At 47.6% G+C, this 19,179-nt stretch overlaps 1 protein-coding gene across 7 annotated transcripts in view; it reads right to left on the bottom strand.

The window, feature by feature from the left end:
- The window catches only part of Lrp4 (LDL receptor related protein 4), a 219,949-nt gene that overhangs the window by 105,728 nt on the left and 95,042 nt on the right, over nt 1–19,179 (bottom strand). For all 7 annotated transcript variants that reach the window (XR_008613799.2, XM_055074337.2, XM_055074333.2 and 4 more), the window contains exon 2: nt 10,923–11,066. Coding sequence is in view for 6 of the 7 variants with exons in the window: in XM_055074337.2 (XP_054930312.1) it covers nt 10,923–11,066 (144 nt within the window). In the remaining variant the exon portion in view is untranslated. The remainder of the gene's footprint in view (nt 1–10,922; nt 11,067–19,179) is intronic.

Genomic DNA, 19,179 nt, shown 5'->3' with positions numbered 1-19,179 from the left:
CCGCGAAAATGATGCCGTCACTTTGCTTTTGATGTGAGACAAACGACACCAAAAGTATAAAACACCATAGACTTTCCGTGAAGGAGGCCATCGCGCCATAAATGGCTACCGGTTTCGCCTGAAGCGGGCAGGCTTGGCGCAGCCATATTTGGTGATGACGCAGTTTTTTTATAGAAAGGCTTCAGGCGATGTAGCCATAAACAGCACCTGCGTTAAAGCCGCAATTCTAATGCGTAAGCAAGATAACTATATGCGGTTACAATGAACAAATTGAAATGTACCTGAAGCGTAGTTTTCATTGAAGTGGTTGATTAAATGCTATAGAACTGTTCATCAGGTCGCAACAGGTTGCACACCTTAGGGATTTGGTGCCGGCGCAGCAAATCAGCAAGACGCGCAAACACCCACCGCGCCAACCAGTTGATCCTCGCGATCGTGGATTACATTCCGAGATTAGTCCACATAGTATCAAGCAACCCCCGGGATCAGCCTAGATCAGCTCCCCCACCATTCATATATCATTGGCAATAAATGTTTCTACCAGCACTTAGTTTACTATTGCACCATTCCAAGGCGAGGCTCACCTTACGCGCCAAGAATCGGAAACAGCAGACGCGCAAAACATCAAAACGGCAAACATAAAAAGCTTAGCTTTATTAAAGGAATGATGTGTTTCAAGGGGAATATTTGTGGTGGTGGGGGTATTTCTGTATCGTCTGTCGTTTCACTGCGCAATTTGGCAGAGAACAGATCCGGTCGCCGATAGATATGCAGGGGAAGCATGAATAAGCCGATTGGTTATATATAAGCCGATTCATTATATGAGTGCTGTCCTGTATTGAGAGCTGCTCTGCAAAATGGCAACAGCTGCACTTAGCAGCCGTTGCGACGGTAAGCGAAATCCTGGGTTTGTCTAAAAAGCCTCCCTTTAAAACCACGCCCGAGCTTACGACATTTTGGCTTTCAATTTAAAAACCTGATCCCTTTACAAGAAAAGGTGGGCTGTTATTCGTTATTTGCAGCCTGCAGTGTATTTGTGACAATGACGTAATTGAACGCACAGAACAAGTGTGCGAAAGCCATTGTGCGACTTCTATTTGGCACGGATTTTGCTAGGCTGGTTTATGACAGCGGCGCAACGGGCGTGCAGCGCAGCATATTGCAGACAATGTCGCTTGCGCAGACGCCCATTCATGTCGCTTTTTACAGCGTGGCTTATCTGTGTCTGAAACTTTCTCTATACGTGCTACGGGATTAATGTATCTCGGGGACACCGAGCTCCGCGCTGGGCTGGTAACGAAACGGCCAGAGCCAGTGCTAGGACCCGTTACTATAGCAACGACGTGTGCCTTCTATGGGCCAGTTATAAGGAAGGCCACCAGTGCGAGACGGTGCCCAAGCGGCTGGGCAGGGATTTAGATGTAGTCGGGGCTACGAGACCTGCTTTACGAGTCACAAATCACTGAGGGCTAAAATGGGTCTCAGGAAAGACGGTCTCCCAAAAGCAAAATGGCCGGGCATGACCGCGCTTACCTGATGGCCTAGGCGTTTGTGTGGAAATTGGCTGTCTCTGTCGCCTTGATTTTTCCCGTTATATGTGCGTGTTCAGAGATTAGCCTTTGTTCCTACTTTGGCGCCTCGACCTTCGACTTCGACAAACGCATGCGTATAGGCCGCCGTGCGGAGCTTTTCCATCACATTTCATTGCGAAGGGCCTTAGTTCGCAGTTAGGTCAAGTTGAGATGACGTCAGAAGACGAGCAGGCTGACCAGGAGATTTAGGAAAGAAGGAGAGAGCGTAAAGTTAACTTTATGGTCAATGTAGCTCATCCGCTTCCTCGTCTTCAGCCACTGAGCCACCCACAGAAAAAAAAAGCGCCGTTATGGCATGGTGAACCCACTGCGCACATTCGAAGGAATAGCTTTCGCGTATTTCATGGCAATCTGGAATTCCTTATATATGGGAGAACGATTTTGCAGGGATGCTGACATAATGACAAGCACATTTTCAGTGCACTCCGGATTAACTTTGACCGTTCGTTTTTTTTTTTTTTAATGCGAATCATTGTTTGCCTTATTCTTAGTACTTTGCGGTAGGGAGATAGGTAGGTAGCTAGGCTCCGGCCTCGCGCAGCTTTCATAAAAAAGACGTTGTGTTACCGACGGTGGAACGGAACCCATGCCGTTGATTACACAGCAGCCGAGTGCTCCGGCCATTAAGCCACGATCGCGTATTTGGTTATTGCCTGTTTCGTAATATTACCTCGAAAAGCAACTAAGTATTCAAAAAAACGAGACAAAACGGTAAGTTAAGAAAATAGTGTCGGCCTTACTGGATTTACTAGTTTAGAATTTACTAGTTTAGAATTCTTTAGCCTCCGTCAAGTAGAGCTGTGCGAATAACAATTTTGGAGACCAAATGGAATACAAATCGAATAATGTGAGAAACAAATCGAATCGAACGTCGAATTGTTTTAGAAAAATTTTGGGATAATGGATAGTTGTTATCACAATTAATGTAAAACGGCGTTCACTTCCTAGTAATCTTTAGGTTAGCAAATTTCTGTTATTCGATCGTACGTTAAGAAGCGCTTTTTATTAAAGGAAGGAAGGAAAAAGTGGAGAAGGAAGGCAGGGAGGTTAACCAGTTTAGCCTAACCGGTTTGCTACCCTACACATGGGAGCGGGATGGGGGGATGAAAGATGGGGAGAAGAGATAGAGGGCACATAACACGGCACACACATCGTTGGTTACAGTCTGTCACTCTTGTGCGGTACGTGACATCACTGTCACAGCCGCTTGTCCAAGCCCGTGTCCTTCATAAACCGAAGTAGTCCCTTCGTCGCCTTCAGCTGCGATGTCTTCAGTCGGCGATATGTGAAAATGGTTGCAACTGACAATGGTCTATTGTCAAGGTGCGCTAGAACGGACGCCATGGACTGTCTCTGAACATTATATTCAGGACAGTCGCACAGAATGTGTTCCAGCGTCTCCTCGCAAAGACAGGCATTGCAGAGAGCGTTGTTGGCCATCCCAATGCGAAACGAGTAAGATTTCGTGAAGGCCACCCCTAGCCATAAGCGATAAAGCAGGGTGGCCTCACTTCGGCGGAGTCCAGTTGGCATACACAGATGCATCAAGGAGGGCAGGTCGTGTTGATGATTGCTGCGGTTGGTCTGGCTGCTTGGTGTGCACCATAGAGAGAGCGTGATCTCCCGTGCAAGCACTTGAAGTCTGCTGGCTGCGTCGGGCCGTGAAAGTGGTAGGCCTCTTCCTGTGTGTCTTCAAGCGCTGTCCGAGCGGCTTTATCGGCGTCTTCATTTCCGATGACGCCGCAGTGACTTGGCAGCCACTGAAACGTCACGGGATGTCCTTTCTCATGTGATGTATGGAGTAGGCATCTAATATCGAATACGAGCTGTTCGAATGGCCCGCGACGCAGAGCTGATAGTACAGATTGTAGGGCTGCCTTTGAGTCGCTGAAAATTGACCATTGTCGAGGTGGTTCCCGATTGACAAAACAAAGTGCAGCTCGAAGAGCAGCTAGCTCCGCAGATGTAGATGTCGTTGGGTGGTCAGTCCTAAAGCTGATGGTAATACCTCTTTCTGGGACGACTACAGCACCGGACGAACACTGGATGTTTGTGGAACCTTCAGTATAAATATGTGCACTGTCTGCGTACCTCTCGTGCAGAAGAAGCAGAGACAGTTGTTTCAGCACAGGCGACGACAGCTCAGACTTTTTCCCGATTCCTGGTACGCTGAGATGGACTGTGGGGCTGACAAGGCACCAAGGGGGTATCGATGGTTTAGATGCAGCGGTGAAGCCCGAGGGAAGTTTGTCTTTGTACTTGACGATAGTTTTTGAGAATGATGCTTGGTGCCTGTCTGAAGGTAGTGTTGCAAGGTGGTGATAGGGGGCCCGTGCCAAATGTCTGATATGCGTTCTCAGGGTTTCCACCGTGATGTGAGTGTGCATTGAATGGTCCCGAGCAATCGCAATAGTTGCCTCAGTTGACGTGCATCTCGGCAAACCAAGACAAACTCTGAGTGCTTGAGCTTGCGCTGCTTGCAGAACACGAATATTTGTCTTGCAGGTGTTGTTCAGTACAGGTAGACTGTATCTTAAAAAACCGAGAAAGAGAGCTCTGTAGAGTCTCAGCATTGCGTCTACTGACATCCCCCACGTCTTTCCTGTCAGGTATTTAAACAACTGGGAGGTTGCTGTTAGGCGTCGTTTCATGTAAGCCACGTGCGGGCTCCAACAGAGGTCTCGGTCGATAATTACGCCAAGAAATCTGTAGGTTCTGACATAGGAAATGGTCCGCCCATTGATTGAGAGGACATAAGGCGTCATTGGTTTGCGAGTAAACGCCACTAGGGCGCATTTTTCTGGCGATATGCTGAGACATTGTTCACACAAGTAGCTCGCTGTTAAAGTAGCCGCTCTCTGAAGCCGTGCACGTATCTGAGGACGTGTGACTGCCGAAGTCCAGAGACAGATGTCGTCTGCGTATACTGAAATTTTGGTGGTAGTTGGCAAGTGTTCAGCAAGCCCAATAAGAGCGAGGTTGAATAGCGTCGGGCTGAGAGCACCGCCTTGAGGAACGCCCTTGCTGGTATAGCGTCGCGTAGTTGGGCCATCGTCAGTTAATACATAGAATGATCTTGCAGACAGGTAACTTGCAATCCATAAAAATACTCGACCACCTAGGCCAACCGTCACAAGAGCGTCGAGAATAGCCTCATGTAATACGTTATCGTATGCCCCTTTCACATCTAAGAATAAAGCTGCAGATAAACGTTTACGGGACCTTTCGTGCTGGACATATGAAACGAGATCAACTACATTGTCGATGGAAGAGCGGTCACGTCGGAAACCAGCCATGGAACTCGGATAAATCTTGTAGTGTTCAAGGTACCAGTCCAGGCGGCCAAGGATCATCCGTTCCATTATCTTTCCTACACAGCTGGCCAACGCTATCGGGCGGTAAGAGGTGAGCTCTAGCGGGGATTTGCCCTGCTTCAAGATTGGCACCAGGCGGCTCACTTTCCATTCGTCAGGAACATTTCCCTCCTGCCATGAGGTGTTGTAGAGACTCAATAGTGCTATCCGTGCGGATTCTCCGATATAGCACAAGGCTCGGTATGATATACCATCTGGACCCGGAGATGATGAGGGCCTGCAGAGAGCTAGTGCCGCCTCGTGCTCCTCCATTGTAAAAGGAAGGTCCATGCGGCAATCTTGGGAATGGGGGGCATCATCTCGGGCTGGAGGATCTGGACGTGTCGCTTGGTCTGCCATTCGCGCACAAAAGTCTTCTGCGACATCGATGTCTTGCCGCCCTTGGAAAAGCGCGAGCGCCTTGAACGGAAAACGCTGTTCCGGAAGGCAACGCAGACCTTGCACCGTTTTCCAAATGTGAGACAGCGGCTTGCGGGGGTCGAGTGTCTGGCAAAACGTTGCCCAACGTTCTGACGCTAATCTATCCATTCGACGCTGAATCTTCTTTTGTATCCTCCTGGCTGCCCTAAGGTCTTGGATTGATCTTGTACGCCGATATCGACGTTCCGCCCGGCGACGAAGTGCGCGAAGTCGCTCTAATTCTATGTCGAAGTAGTTTCGCGTTTGAGAGATCGTCAGTATGCGAGTGGCGTTCCGCATTGTATATTTAATTGTTTGTTCTAACCCAGAGGGTAGGCCCTCGCTGCAGGCGTCTTCCATATCAGATTTGAAGTTGGCCCATTGAATCGTCCGAATGGTATTTCGTGGGCCAGATCTAGACGACAAGCCTTTGATGTTCAGATAGGTGGGAATGTGATCACTCCCATGTGTCTCAATATCTGGAAACCACTTCACATATCTGGCGAGAGAGTTGGAGACAAAAGCAAGGTCGAGGCAGCTGCCGTATGTCACGCTTCGAAGAAAGGTGGGGCTACCATCGTTCAAGAGAGTAAAGCCATAGTTGTAGGCGATGCTTGATAATCTTCGTCCTCTTGCATTTGTCTTTGTACTTCCCCATGCTGGATGGTGTGCATTGAAATCTCCTATGATGACCCATGGGGCGGGGCAAACACTCAAGATATCCGCTAATCTTAGTGTCGAAATTGTTGGAAGGCGATATATACACGCCTATGAGAGTAAACAAGAGTTTGTTCTTTTTAACTGTGACGCATATATACTGATTGTCGTCGTGGGGCGCAATCGGTTGCAAAACATAGGTGAGTTCCCGACGAACAAAAATGATGATTTTGCTGCATGCACTATTTGTTGATGACATGAAACATTCGTACCCTGACAGTCTGATTGGTTTCGACAAGTTGGGCTCACAAATGACGATGAGTGGAAACACATTGGTGTACACATACTGACGGAAATCTGAAATTCGTGATTTTAGCCCTCTGGCGTTCCACTGCATGACGGACGCTGCCTTGACTTCTTTTCGGAAGGATGGGGTATGGGTAGCCATCTATCTAGTTGAGGGATTCAAGCACTGGGCTTAAGGCGTCCAGCATTTTAAGTGCGCTTCGAGCAGGCGGTGTCCCCATCTCAACTAAAATCGCTCGGATGGCCTCCATGAGGGAACGTAGCACCGAGATGACTTGATCTGTTTTAGGTGAATCATCAATGGCTGGAGAAGGCTCCGGTGGCGCCGTGACCTTCTGAGGTTCCTTAGCAAGGGAGCGGCTCGGTAGCATAGGCCATTCCTCTAAAGAAAGGGTCTTATCTGATGCCCTCGTGGAAGTGGTGGGCCCTTTCGCGTCGCGACTAGGTGGTACCGTAGTGGAGCGGGTACTATCGCTTCGCTCATGCGCCTTCTTTGAAGACGTACGACGGTGCCGACGTCGACGCCGACGCTGGACTACTTCGGCTGCCTCCCTGTGGGCCGAATTGTCTCTGGCCATTTGCTTCAGAACCGCGCGCTCCCTCTTGATGCGGGGACAGTCTTTCGACGAGGCTGCGTGAGGGCCGCTACAGTTGGCGCACTTCAGAACTGTGGCACCACAGGTCACTTCTGCATCAGGTTCAGCGCAACGGGGACACAGAAGCGAGTTGGGACACACGCCCTTTACGTGTCCTAGCCTGAAGCACTGATGGCATTGAAGCGGCTTCTGGATGAATGGTCGAACTGGATGTCGAAAATGTCCGACTTTAACGTGGGAGGGTATGCAATCCCCCTTGAAGATTACTTTTACGCAGCGCGTATTCCCAAGACGGCGCACTTGCGTAATGATCATGCCCTCGTTTGCCGGCTTGATGAGGCTAGGTAAATCTTCATTGGGAATGGCAATGTCAATGTCGTAAATTACACCGGCTATCGATGTGTCGTCGATCGGGATGAAGGGGCGCATTTTGATTCCGCCAAGCTCCGTGATTTCTTGAAATGTTCCCAGCGCACTCGCGTTGTACACGTCTATGGCGAGTATATTCTTGCGTGAGTTTATTCTGATGTCTTTAATTTGATCCGGCACCGCACGTTCCAGAAAAATGGATAGGGCTTGCCTGCTCAGCAACCGTAGGTTGCTTGACGGTTCTTCCGGCATAAAGATGATGACGTGTGGCCAGCGCGCAGGCCTTGACTTCATAGTCGTAGTGCTCACAGGAGGTGACGGCGCTGTGTTGGCGATCTTTCTCTTCGCCCTCTTACTCCGGACGGGTATGAAGCCATCGTCGGATGAGTCGTCTTCCGACATAGAGTACAGCTCGGTGTCTTCGGTGTCGCTGGGGGAGCCAACTCGCTTCCTTGCGGTTGACAGCCGCGATGACTTCTGGCCAGGCGGGCCTGTGGCATGCTCCGCGTCCATGGTCGCAAGACGGGGAGGTGAGGCACCCCGAAAGGCAAAGAGTTCACCAAAAATGCAGAGAGCACAGAAACAAGCGTTCTGTCAAGAAGACACTTCGTCGTCGTCTTCCGCTTTTTATTAAAAGCAAACATGGAAGATTATTAAAATTATTAAACATGGAAGATTATTAAAAGCAAACATGGAAGATCAAGAAGACACTTCGTCGTCTTCTTCCGCTTTTTATTAAAAGCAAACATGGAAGATTAGGAGCAAAGAAAGTACGACGACCTAAGCGACGTAGTGTGCTCTGTTAAGCAAGTTCTCACGTTTCATGTCTATACTGTGCCCACGGGGATGAAAATTTACTGTACTTTCGCTCCAATCTTGTGTTTAATCGGGTGCAGTTGACGTTTCGAAATATTCGAAAAGTATTCCAAATACATTCGCATCTACGAATAGTGACTATCGAATGGTACATTACTCCATTCGTCATTATAAAATTTCGAATAATGTCACTCCCATACTGTGAAGTGTTCCTGCCTCGACACATGCAAACTTCTCCCGTTCCGAAGGCAGTCGTTGTTGTTGTTGTTGTAGCCTGCGATGCGTGTGGCTCCTACCCACGTTGGGGGATTGGCCAAGAAATGGGTGGATTATCCAAAATTATTATGGAGCATAAATTTCCTAATAGCTATTGAAATAGCATTGAATAGCGCTTAATTACCTGCTAAATAAAATCAGGAAGGTCATATTGAATGAGTAATAATTAATTTAAAAGTAAAAACAAAAAGAAAGGAATTTAGCAGGGCATTCGTTTAGATTCCGTAAGAAATGTTCGGACAGCGAAGCATGCATCCCTGTGGCTGAATCCCAAAGTGGACGCTCCGAACGAAAGAATTGAAGGTTCTGTCAAGTCCAGGCCAATTCTTCGAAAAGGTATTTCCAACCATCTTTTTCTAACCGCAGTAAAGCGGCGACAAGATAGAAGAAAGTGGTGTATCGACTCTTCCTCATTACAAAAAGAGCAGAGGGGGGAGGGAACCAAACCCGACCTGTGTAAATAGAAATTCAGCGAGGGTACGCGGCAGCGTAATTTGGTGAGGCAGACCTCAAGCATCTTTGTGTCACAGGATTCGCTATGCCAGGGAAATGCCAGGTGCTTATACTCTGGAGAAGCAGTCAAATGTCAGCTCTTTGAAAACTAGGTGCGTGGCCCTCGTGCCGCTTTCTCGTCTTCTTTCTCTTTGAAAGCTCGCGCTTTCCTGGGTTGTGTTAGAAGGCACTCAGTCCGGGACCGGCCCACTTTCCGCAGTAATTTCCTCGTAGCAGCTTACGCCAGATAAGAAAGTGTACGGCGTTGCAATGACTACATGGTCGCCCAAGTAATTCAGCTTTTAACATTGATTCGCCCGAGAGCAAATGCTATTGCCCTGTTCACACGTACCATGTGATATATTCATAGATACGTACGATTACATAGCACGTAGTCACAGATGACGTCCCAGGCCATGTTTCTCTCGCTCACGTACGCTCGTCCACTCCTCGTGTAAAGCTCAACAATCGCGATGTCGTATTCTTGCGTATTACATCCGTCGTAGAAATCATGCGTTTGCTGCCGCGCGATCGTCTTCAACGTGCTCATAGTCGCGCTGTTTTCGTCACAGATAGGTGCGCTCGCGACCCACAGGCACAAGCACTCAATCTACACAGACACGTTGGTTCACTTGGCAGCGCTAGTTCACTTGGCCACAATGCAGGATAGCCAGGTAGCAACAAATGCTTCGCATCACATATGTTCCGACGGGGCATGGGATCTGCAGAAATTTTCTTTTTTTAAGAACACGAAGAATTAGGAGCAAGAAAAGTACGGCTACCTAAGCGACCAAGTGTGCTCTGATAAGCACGTTCTCATGTTTTACGGCTATAGTATGCCCACGCGAAAAAATTTAAGATGTAGTAAGGGGCCCACTGTGTGTGGTCCAGAAGCACAGTGGCACAACCTTGTAGCATTCATACCGCGAGCGTAAGTAATTTTGACCAGCGACGTTAAGTGAGGAAGTTGTGGCATACTTACTTTACCTTCGTTTGCAAAATGCACAGCACAACAGTCTGCGTACGATATACGATGCCTTCTTTTACAACCTGTATGTTTCAGACGTCACAGACAGTGTCGACTTTATATGCGTAATTACTGAAAGCCCGACGGATGGGGGGTAAAATTGAAAACTCCGGAATTAATTATCTGAGATGAAGCTGTCATGAAACTTAAACTTAGTAGGAAAAGTAGGCGCCGCTGCTGTCGCATGACGGTTCTACATGAAAGCTTCAGCAGACTTGAATTAAATCTCTCAAGAATCCGGTATGAGCTAGAAATTTCAAAGGGAAATCCTTGTGGGTATTTACGTTCGCTCTCATCCTAGCGCGCAAATGGCGGTTCTTGCCTCGCGACATTTGCGTGACATATAATATAGTAGGTGACGTAATGGTAGGAGCATAAGATGTTTCCTACCGTTACGTAAGGCCATTGCGGTGGTGCAGTCATGGTTGCCTATGCGATTGCACTCACAATAGTTTTCGCTGGCAAGAGCTATTTGCTATTGGGCGGCCGCTTTCGCTACTGATATGACTGGCATCGCGGTTAGCTGGAATATCCTTCTACTAAGTGTTATAGCGTAAGAAAATTGTGAAAAGATAGAGACCGAGTTCACAAGGCTTTTTGTTCGTAAATACTCTTTGTCACTAGCCGGGCGCCGTAGATGATGATATGTTCAACATAGCCATTGGCTGGCCTCAGTGCTTACTAACATTTTTAGCGTAAGAACATTTTTGTGAATTATGCCCAGACCCCGAGCATAGTCTGGAGCTGAAACCCCGCGGGAGACGAACATTTCTTTAGGTTCGTTTTGGTCTATGGTGAGAGACTGAGTAACCGTTCAAGAGGACGCACTACGTGGTGACTCGTCTGTGATCCATATAATAGTTGTTGCCATTAAAATGCCAGAAAATTAGCTTACAAGACATGCTCCAATGCTAGATCTGTTGCCACTGCTGCCTGGGTGGCATCAATACTGCCGCATTTGGGCACCGCAGTAGTATTATTTGACCTGCCTGTATATATCTCTCTCTATCTTTCTCACCGCATCCTAGCTCATCGCTGCCGTTTCCACAGTCGTCGTCTGAGTCGCAGTGCCATCGCGCCGGTATGCAGCTGCAATTGGTTCCTTCTTCGGCGAAGCTTGTGCACGCGAACTGGCCCGGACCGCAGTCGCACATGGTGAGACCTGCGTGGGAAAGCACGGAGACGAACAGAATGTCACATTCAGTTCATCTGAAAGATGAATGACATCTTAAATAACCAACAGAGCTACGCTCGCGGCATTGTATACGGGGTGCGCGACTTATTTCAGAACACTATGACTACTTCACGAATACCAACGATAATGTAGACAAGAATAAAAAAATCCCTACCAGTTTTTTTTCCATTGTTTTCTTTAGCACATTTTTCTAGGACTCTTGAACGAAATAGCCTTCAGTCTCAATCATTGGCTGCAGTCGGCTTCGAGACAGCTGCATGCTTGTATCATGTAGTGCGCTTTGATATTAGGCGGTATTTCCACGATATCAGGTATAACGGCTGGTATTGTGGAACCAGAATAGCCATGTTTCCGCAATAGAAGCCGCTCAGAATTATAGGATGCCACATACAGGGTGGCGTGACCACAGACGTTCACAGCCAATTACTCATGGATCGCGTAGGTCTTATGGGAGGAAGTAAACCTATTACTTAGGACTGGCGCCTAATGACATCGTGCACATAAAGCTTGGTTACCGAATCTGCCACTCGATGCGGCTTCAAAATTGACATAGCTGGCTATTCAGGGGTTTCTATCACTATGGCCTCCGTCTGCTGGAGAAACTAAACCGCCTGAGTGGCCTCTGACCACTGGCAGTGCTTTGTTTGATACAGCAGACAATAACCCTGAAAACCAAATATTTAGTGACAACCAAAAAGGTGGCGATTTCGAAGCTGCTGTGGTCTACGTGTAAGGCGACCAGGACAGCGTACAGTTTTATCTTCTGTATCAGACTGGAAACCGGTACCCGAGAATAACTGTGCCGCATAGGCGACAGAGGGGCTAGTAAACACGAAAGTAAGCGCCTAGAGAGATACACTGAGAATATTCTGGTCTATAGAGATTCCAAGCCACGTTCCCAAATACCTCACGCACCCTGTAGCTCTTGTTTATCTGCTCGTACCATCAAATGTGCGGCACTATTAGGATCTGCCTAAGAAAGAATTGGACAACATTGCAGTATCACTTAACATAGAAAAAATAAATAATTCGTAACCTTGCCGAACGAGCGATATTGCACCAGCGATAGCTAGCGAAATGTCCCTGTGGTTGAACCGGGAACGGCACTACGAAGAATATATGTGCGGACAGAGAGTAGGGAAAAAGGAGGACCAAACGAGAGAAAACGGCAACTATATATAGCGCTGCCATAAAATTCCGCGTTGAATGCAGCGAGGTATCCCAGTAGCAATATTTAGCCCATGCTTTCAATCTGCAGTAGGACAACGCTGTTCCTTCTGCTCCGGTGGCATCTCAAAAAAAAAAAAAAAATTGCCGGCATACAATATGAAGTGGAATTCTCATCTTTCGGGACGAACACGTCCCTCGAACTTCGAGTATTCTCCGCAAATATCCGCTTCTTTGCGAATTCTGAGGTCTGCACGCCGATTTAATGAATGCATTAGGGGATAGCGGTATGGAAAGCTTCCGCCACCTTTGAAGCCGGCCGTTCGGCTTGGTACTATGCATGAGTAATGCATACGGGCCGCCGTCTCCAGCATATGAAGCGTGGCGCTCCTCGTCGAGGTCTGCATTTCGGTGTGCCTGCACATGTACCGTACACCGCAGGAATGCAAGCCGCATTCCCAACGCGAACGCTGTACTCAAGAGTTCCCACGACGTGTCCGGAATGCCTGAGCGCGAAAGTCACCTAACATATGCGTTCTCTATAGTCGCTGCAGGTTGCCACGCAAGGGTAGCGCGCCGGTAAAGTTTGCCTGCTTGGCTGCTACAGATGATGCAAGAGATACGCATTGCATTCGTACGCCTTGTTGAGCGATGCAAGCTCGAATAATTTCGTGCATACTTCCGCCACCATATTATATCTGTGCGTAGCGGAATCGGTTTATTTCTTACATGTGCGCATATTACTACGGAATGAGCGCAATATTTCTAGACAAAGGCGCGCAGCCGAAAGCTTTTCGAGAGATTTTCAACTGCGCGGTCAGTACAAAGCAAAGAAAAAAAGAACGACATCACTAGGCAAGGTAATGACGGGACGTGCATCGTGTTTTGTGCTGAGCGACACGGCAGGCTTGCGAAGTCGCCGACAGTTTCGGGCTCCTAACACTTTTAACTTCTGGCGCTTCGCACAACAGCACGCGTACAGCTGCGAGCAATACATTGTATACGATTTGTGCCCGCGAGAAGAATTCTACGCAGCGTGGATGTGACAGCTGAAATCAATTGGTAGAGTCCGCGCGCGAATGTATATTCGACCGTCGCATCGCACATGAGGCAGTGATTCTATTGAGATGACAATTATAGCGACAGTCAAAGCTCGTTCGCAACACCGGCGCCATCATGCTATAACGGCTTGCTGTCCCCGTCAGTTCTATAGCGTGATGCAAAGGTTGCGGAGGTATAGTAGTGTTTGCGATAATATCGTGCTTGCCATAGAATTCATCCTTCTTTCTTTCGTTTCCTACGTTTGGGAAGAAGCTAGAAGGATTCATAAGAACAGCTAATTTCGTAATCAAAATAATGCCGAAGTTCACATGGAATCCTAGGTGAACTCATCAACTATGGTGAAAGAAAAGCTCCTCGGCAAGAAGCGAACGCCTCCGCAACGAGACGTGCCCGTTTCAGCTTTGGTGCATATGTTAATAAGTTATTGTTTGAAATGGGTCCTTGAAAGGACGATCACATTGAGAAGCTAAAAAGCATCCACGAGAAGCGTCATGTGTGCAAAATTAACTAGCACACGTGTGCTAAAACGTGACAGACAATGCATGATACATACTTTTTTAACACTCTATTATGTAAGTCGACAGCGTATGTAAGCTTAACAATGTGGATATCGGAAAAATTAGAGGCCAATTTTTGGGAGACTGCAGGGGTTCAACATTAGCTTTGTAGTGACGAGGGGCATGTGTGATTTAGAAATCGCCCAAACGCGCAACTAAAGTGACGTAAACTGCAACCTAGCTCTATTTAACATTAATTTCGTAATAGTTTCGTTATTTATCTGCATATTATCGAGTGGCATATTAGGTTGCGGCCATTACCATGATGCTGAAATTCACTTGTTTCTTCATTCACCAAGCAATGAAGATTACTTCCTTTCCATTGACATCAAATGGAGTGTCACTTTGCTATGCAGTGGCAAAAGTAAGCGCACATCCTTCAAGTTCTTGCAGCGTAAAAGTGCCGGAAAAGCGGAACATTACATACAACTAGTTTTAACGATTCTTTCCTCATCCAATGCTTCCGATTTCCCTTGTAGCGGACTGGTTTGGGACTAAAGGAATTGCACGTAGATGAGTTAGAAAACTGACAGGAACTTCGCCTAAGTCGCTGCAGAATCGGTATGACCGCATGCTACTGATTTTATAAGAGTAGGGTTAATGCGCTAGAGAATATATCCAGACCGAAGGAATTTTCGGTAGAAAGCGACAAAATGCGAGCCAGTTTACTAGACAAGTCCGCAAGCCCATTAGTCAATATTTACACTAAGGTGAAAGAGCACCCTAAAGGGTGATTTCTTGTATCTATAACTCACCTCTTACAGCCTTGGAAAACGGTGTTTGTGCGAACTAATATACCCATACGAATGGGTGATTATTTAGAATCGCATGCTTTCCCTCAATGTGTGTGTTCTGCCGAGATGGCAGATTTTGTTTTATTTTAACCAAGATACATTTTATTCTATCTCTACCCTAGCCTTTCAGAAGTCCACTTCAGTAATCTTGAGGTAGTTTTCGAGACATAAATGAAGTCGCAATTTCGCAAAAAAAAAAATGCGAAGCATCGATCGCGATAGCAAATAAGTTTAAAGCTATACGAAGTAATGATATAGCTTTATCAACCGCATAAACTTCGAAGCATTCGCTTACCAACTGAATTAAAAAACATAGTGTCAGCGCCCACGAGCAAACTTAAACACATCACACTCGACAAGCGCAGACACTCGCTGTGAAAACGCTGGTGGGAGCAAGCGCGGCAGTAGCAGCGAGCGAAGTGACCTTCGTGCGGTCTATCGCTTCAACGAAAGAGCGGCGAGAAAACAGCGTGCACAAAAGTATGAGCCGTCTGGCGATCCCTTTCAAAAATACGGCGCGCACGATGGCGCACGGCCGTGCAATGTGCGCACTTGGCGGAAGAGTCGAAGCCTCTCCCCTCTCCCTGCCGCGATGCCGCCGCCCTTTCTTTCATATATAGATCGCGAGATTGAGCTGCGATCGTCAGTTACCCATACACCCGGTCGCGAAATGCGCAGTTGCTGCCGGAGCACAACGTCGCCCCCTACCCACCACCCCTACCACCTTCCTTCCATACCCTCACGGCCTTTCGCGGGACGGAAGACGGTGCGTTTGCTCTCCGCTTTCTTCCTTCGCGCGCGCCAGGTTGAGCCGCGATCGCCGGGTCATCTTCGCATGCTTTCCCTGGCACATGCAGCATATGGCGCGCGGCGTTGATTTTATCGCCCTTGAACGTTATACGGAACCTCACGGCGACGGCGACGGTTACGCCGACGGCTGAAATGCGCATGGAGTGCCCACATAACTGATATCGCAATAAAAACGAAGCGAAGAAAGCCATGCAGCACTCTACCTGGTTTCACGCAGTGAAACTCAAATTTCGTGTCACAAATGTTACATCTCAGCCATTCCGCCGACACTGCCATAAAGAATATGACGCAGCCCCTAAACAGTGTGTTGGCGCCTCTATATGTTATAATAGAATAACGCGGCTGACGCCGCGCTTCTTAACTTTACCAATAAACGAGCACCATGGTGAAGCAATCTAATTGAAAGTAGCAGTATGATCTGAAAGCAGGAACAAGAGGAACTTAATTGTCTCTCCACACTGGATGACCGGGGCGTGCACTCCCTGCAGTATATGCCACGCTCTTATCGATATAGTGCACTGCTCCGAATGCACCCGCGAATTTTTATTATACTGCACTCAAGGGCCCTATAACGTGACGTTATCCCAATCTGTGTTTCAATCTCATGACCTCAAATTTACGTAACCGCCGAACCAAGCATCGGGTGGTGACCCGCAGAGTTATTTGAACCGCCCAACCGAACGCTCTCCTGGTTTATAGGAGGCCACTTTTGTTTGCTTTCAAAGCGAATACCATTGTCGTGCTTGACAGGTTATCTTTACCTAATTGGCTGACAAGAAGCGAGAAACACTCAGGAGGAGAGAGGGTTTCGGTGGGGCCAAGCGTGGCGCAGTGAAAGTAGATAACCGACCAATGGCTGAAAACAGCGCAAAATGAACACGGACAAGAAAGGAACACAGGAGAAACGCTGACTGCCAACTTCTGGGGTTTACTGTGCGCATACACAAATATACCTATAAAAAAGAGGGGGGCGGGGTAGGGGTTTCATATGTTGCACTGCATCCGCGCATGCGTCAAGTGATAAAAAGTGGTCTCATAATAACGAAACCAGATTGGTGGTGAAGATGCAAAAAGCCTTTGCGATTTGGGGAAATAGGAAGGAGCACTGTCACAGGCATCACCTTTACGCATCATCACAAACGCTTCATATATCTCACGTGCTGTTTGGTCCTTATATAATGAGAGTGGCGGCGCGCGTCTGTGATTGGCCCGCTTTCCTCGCTTAGCTTGTGGTGGCTGGTCGAAAATCGCATTGGCGCGCGCAACGGAAGCATAGAACTGCCGCTAAAACAGATCCTCAGCCAAGAAGAGTTGGCGGAGCGATGTTGTGTATGTGTCGAATGGTCTCGATAACGTTATACTGCCACGCAAAATTTTATTACACGCAAATTAATCTATGCTTCCCGGAAGCTCTGAGTAGCCAGTGCCAGAGCGGCGGGCACACATCTCCTGTTCCTTGCGGAATGAGGTAGTCTCCGGTTATTCAGGAAAAAAATCACTTTTGTTCGGCATATTAGGGTGCCTTTAACGCGTACACGTCACTTTGGCGTTGTGCCCCTTCCGGTGGCAGTTGCCAGCCTGCTCCTCGCTTTCCCTTTCCTGATACCTGTGTATATGTGTATATGTGTTCAAAACAAATAATAATAATAATAATTTGATGCGGTGAGTTTTCCCGGTTTTGTGACGACGCATGGCAGACAGGCGACGTGGGCGCAGCACGAAAACGTTTGACCAATAGCGATGGGTGATATGATGCATTTATCGCTAATGACGAAAAAGGCGTCAAATCTGAAATTGTTATTGTTTTTTTTTCCGTTTGGCCCAATCATGCATAATCAGTGTGCAGGTATATCAGATGGGGCGTTTTCACGATTTTCGTGTGTCACGTGAAAGACAGGCGCTGTGGGGGGTGGCTCAAACATTTTTTGACCAATCGTGGAGGACTGATTGCAGAATTGAAATAGAAAATTTTGGAACGGCTTTACGTTATAGCGCCCCAGTGGTCTCTGCTTCAACACGGGGTACGCCATAAACATGAAGTCGCAGGGTGACATTATTTGGCGCAAACCACTGAAAAGTAAACTCCTATGACTTTTGACTTGCTTGAAACGTTGAAGTGCTTGAGCACCCATACATTCTGTAAGGTGTATGTTCTGCAAAACGTCCTTCTAGCACCCAGAACTGAATCAGCGGGTGCACTGAAGGTATTCTGCTAACTCGAACAGTCAATTTAAAGATTATCAGTAAAAATAAGGCGATAGGAAGGGTGTTTCAAACGCCCAATCTATCCTCTAGGAGGTTATCTTGCTCAGAGTGTGCCATTAAATCAAGAAATTGAAGCCTGATTGAGACAGACAGAAAGGGGGCTGGTGCTTGTAGAAACGTAGAGATTTCGACATTAATGAGAGCAGCATTCCGGGCAAGTTGGTAATCCATTGCTTAAATGATATTGCGCGACATAAAAAACGACACGGACGTGAGAGAAGACACGGACGTGTCGTTTTTTATGTCGCGCAATATCATTTAAGCATTTCGACATTAACTTCTGTGTTCTAACCTTTTGATCTGCGCTAAGGAAGCGGAGAAGTGGAACAACCGAGAGATACAAGATAATAATGGCAAGTAAGGATGGGTGAATGCTTCACGTTAGCGGTGAAGCAAACTTAAGTCACCGTCTTGAGTTCAGTCCTGTGCTGTGCAGAAATTGTATCGTAGCCACTACTGTTAGCCTGGCACATCTTGCGCGAGGCCAAGCGCCCATGATAAGTCCACCCGAGGGTGATGTGCCGTTAATTGTTGACAAGGAAGAGGCTAAAGCTTGTCGCTACTGAGTGCACGCTAGACAGCCGCAGGGATTGCGCGCTAGTGAGTATGCTTCGTGGCAGTGCTCACAATCTAGGCTTCTCTCACGAGCGAGGAGGTGCCCTCAGCGCCGTGTGAATGCCACACCGAGCTCGTATTTTGTGCACCCAACTTGTGTCGCGCGCGCGACCTTAGGTGGCCGACGAAATGCACATCACCGAAGAACGCCGGTGCCGCGAAAATGGAGAGGGAGGAGCGAGGTGTGATGCAGTGAATTTGTCGGTGCGGTAGCTTTGCGCAGTCGGAAACTCAATTTGCAGGTTCATGAACGCGCTTTGAACGGTCGCTGCCCTGGATGAGGTATACGTGGAGCTTTTGGGGTACGGCACCCGTCAGAGCGTGCGAATGCTAAAGCTACAAGTTTTGACTCAACAAGCATTTCTATCAGGACTTCCGCGTTCTGGGTGCTGATGAGGCGTATTCAAGCGGACGTGCCTAGAAAGCTGGGGCCGAATTCACAAGGCTTTTCGTTCGTAAGAGCTCTTTTTCACTGGCTGATCGGCTTCGCTAATAATATGTCCTACATCACTAGTTGCTGGCACGAACGCTTTTAGGGTAAAACGTTTTGTGAATACGGGGTCCTGCTTTTTTTCTCGCCAGTGCTAGCGTTTGTGAGTGTACACTTGGTCAGACTAGCAGACGCGGCTTTCTTTTAATTATTTTCAATTTCCAATCTATTGGTTCAAGCTTTTCTTTTCTTTTGTTTGATATTACTTGAAAAGAAAAAAAAAACTATATCTTGTGTTTAATGTTCACATACTGTATTTCTTTCACTTTGTTTGGCTTCGTTTGATACGCTAATGTTTCATGCACTCCAAGCTTGTTCGT

This window comes from Dermacentor andersoni, chromosome 4 (genome assembly GCF_023375885.2).
Source record: "Dermacentor andersoni chromosome 4, qqDerAnde1_hic_scaffold, whole genome shotgun sequence".
Classification (NCBI taxonomy): Eukaryota; Metazoa; Arthropoda; class Arachnida; order Ixodida; family Ixodidae; genus Dermacentor; species Dermacentor andersoni.
Note: the sequence above shows the minus strand (reverse complement) of the source record. Positions and strands in the feature narration are given on the sequence as shown.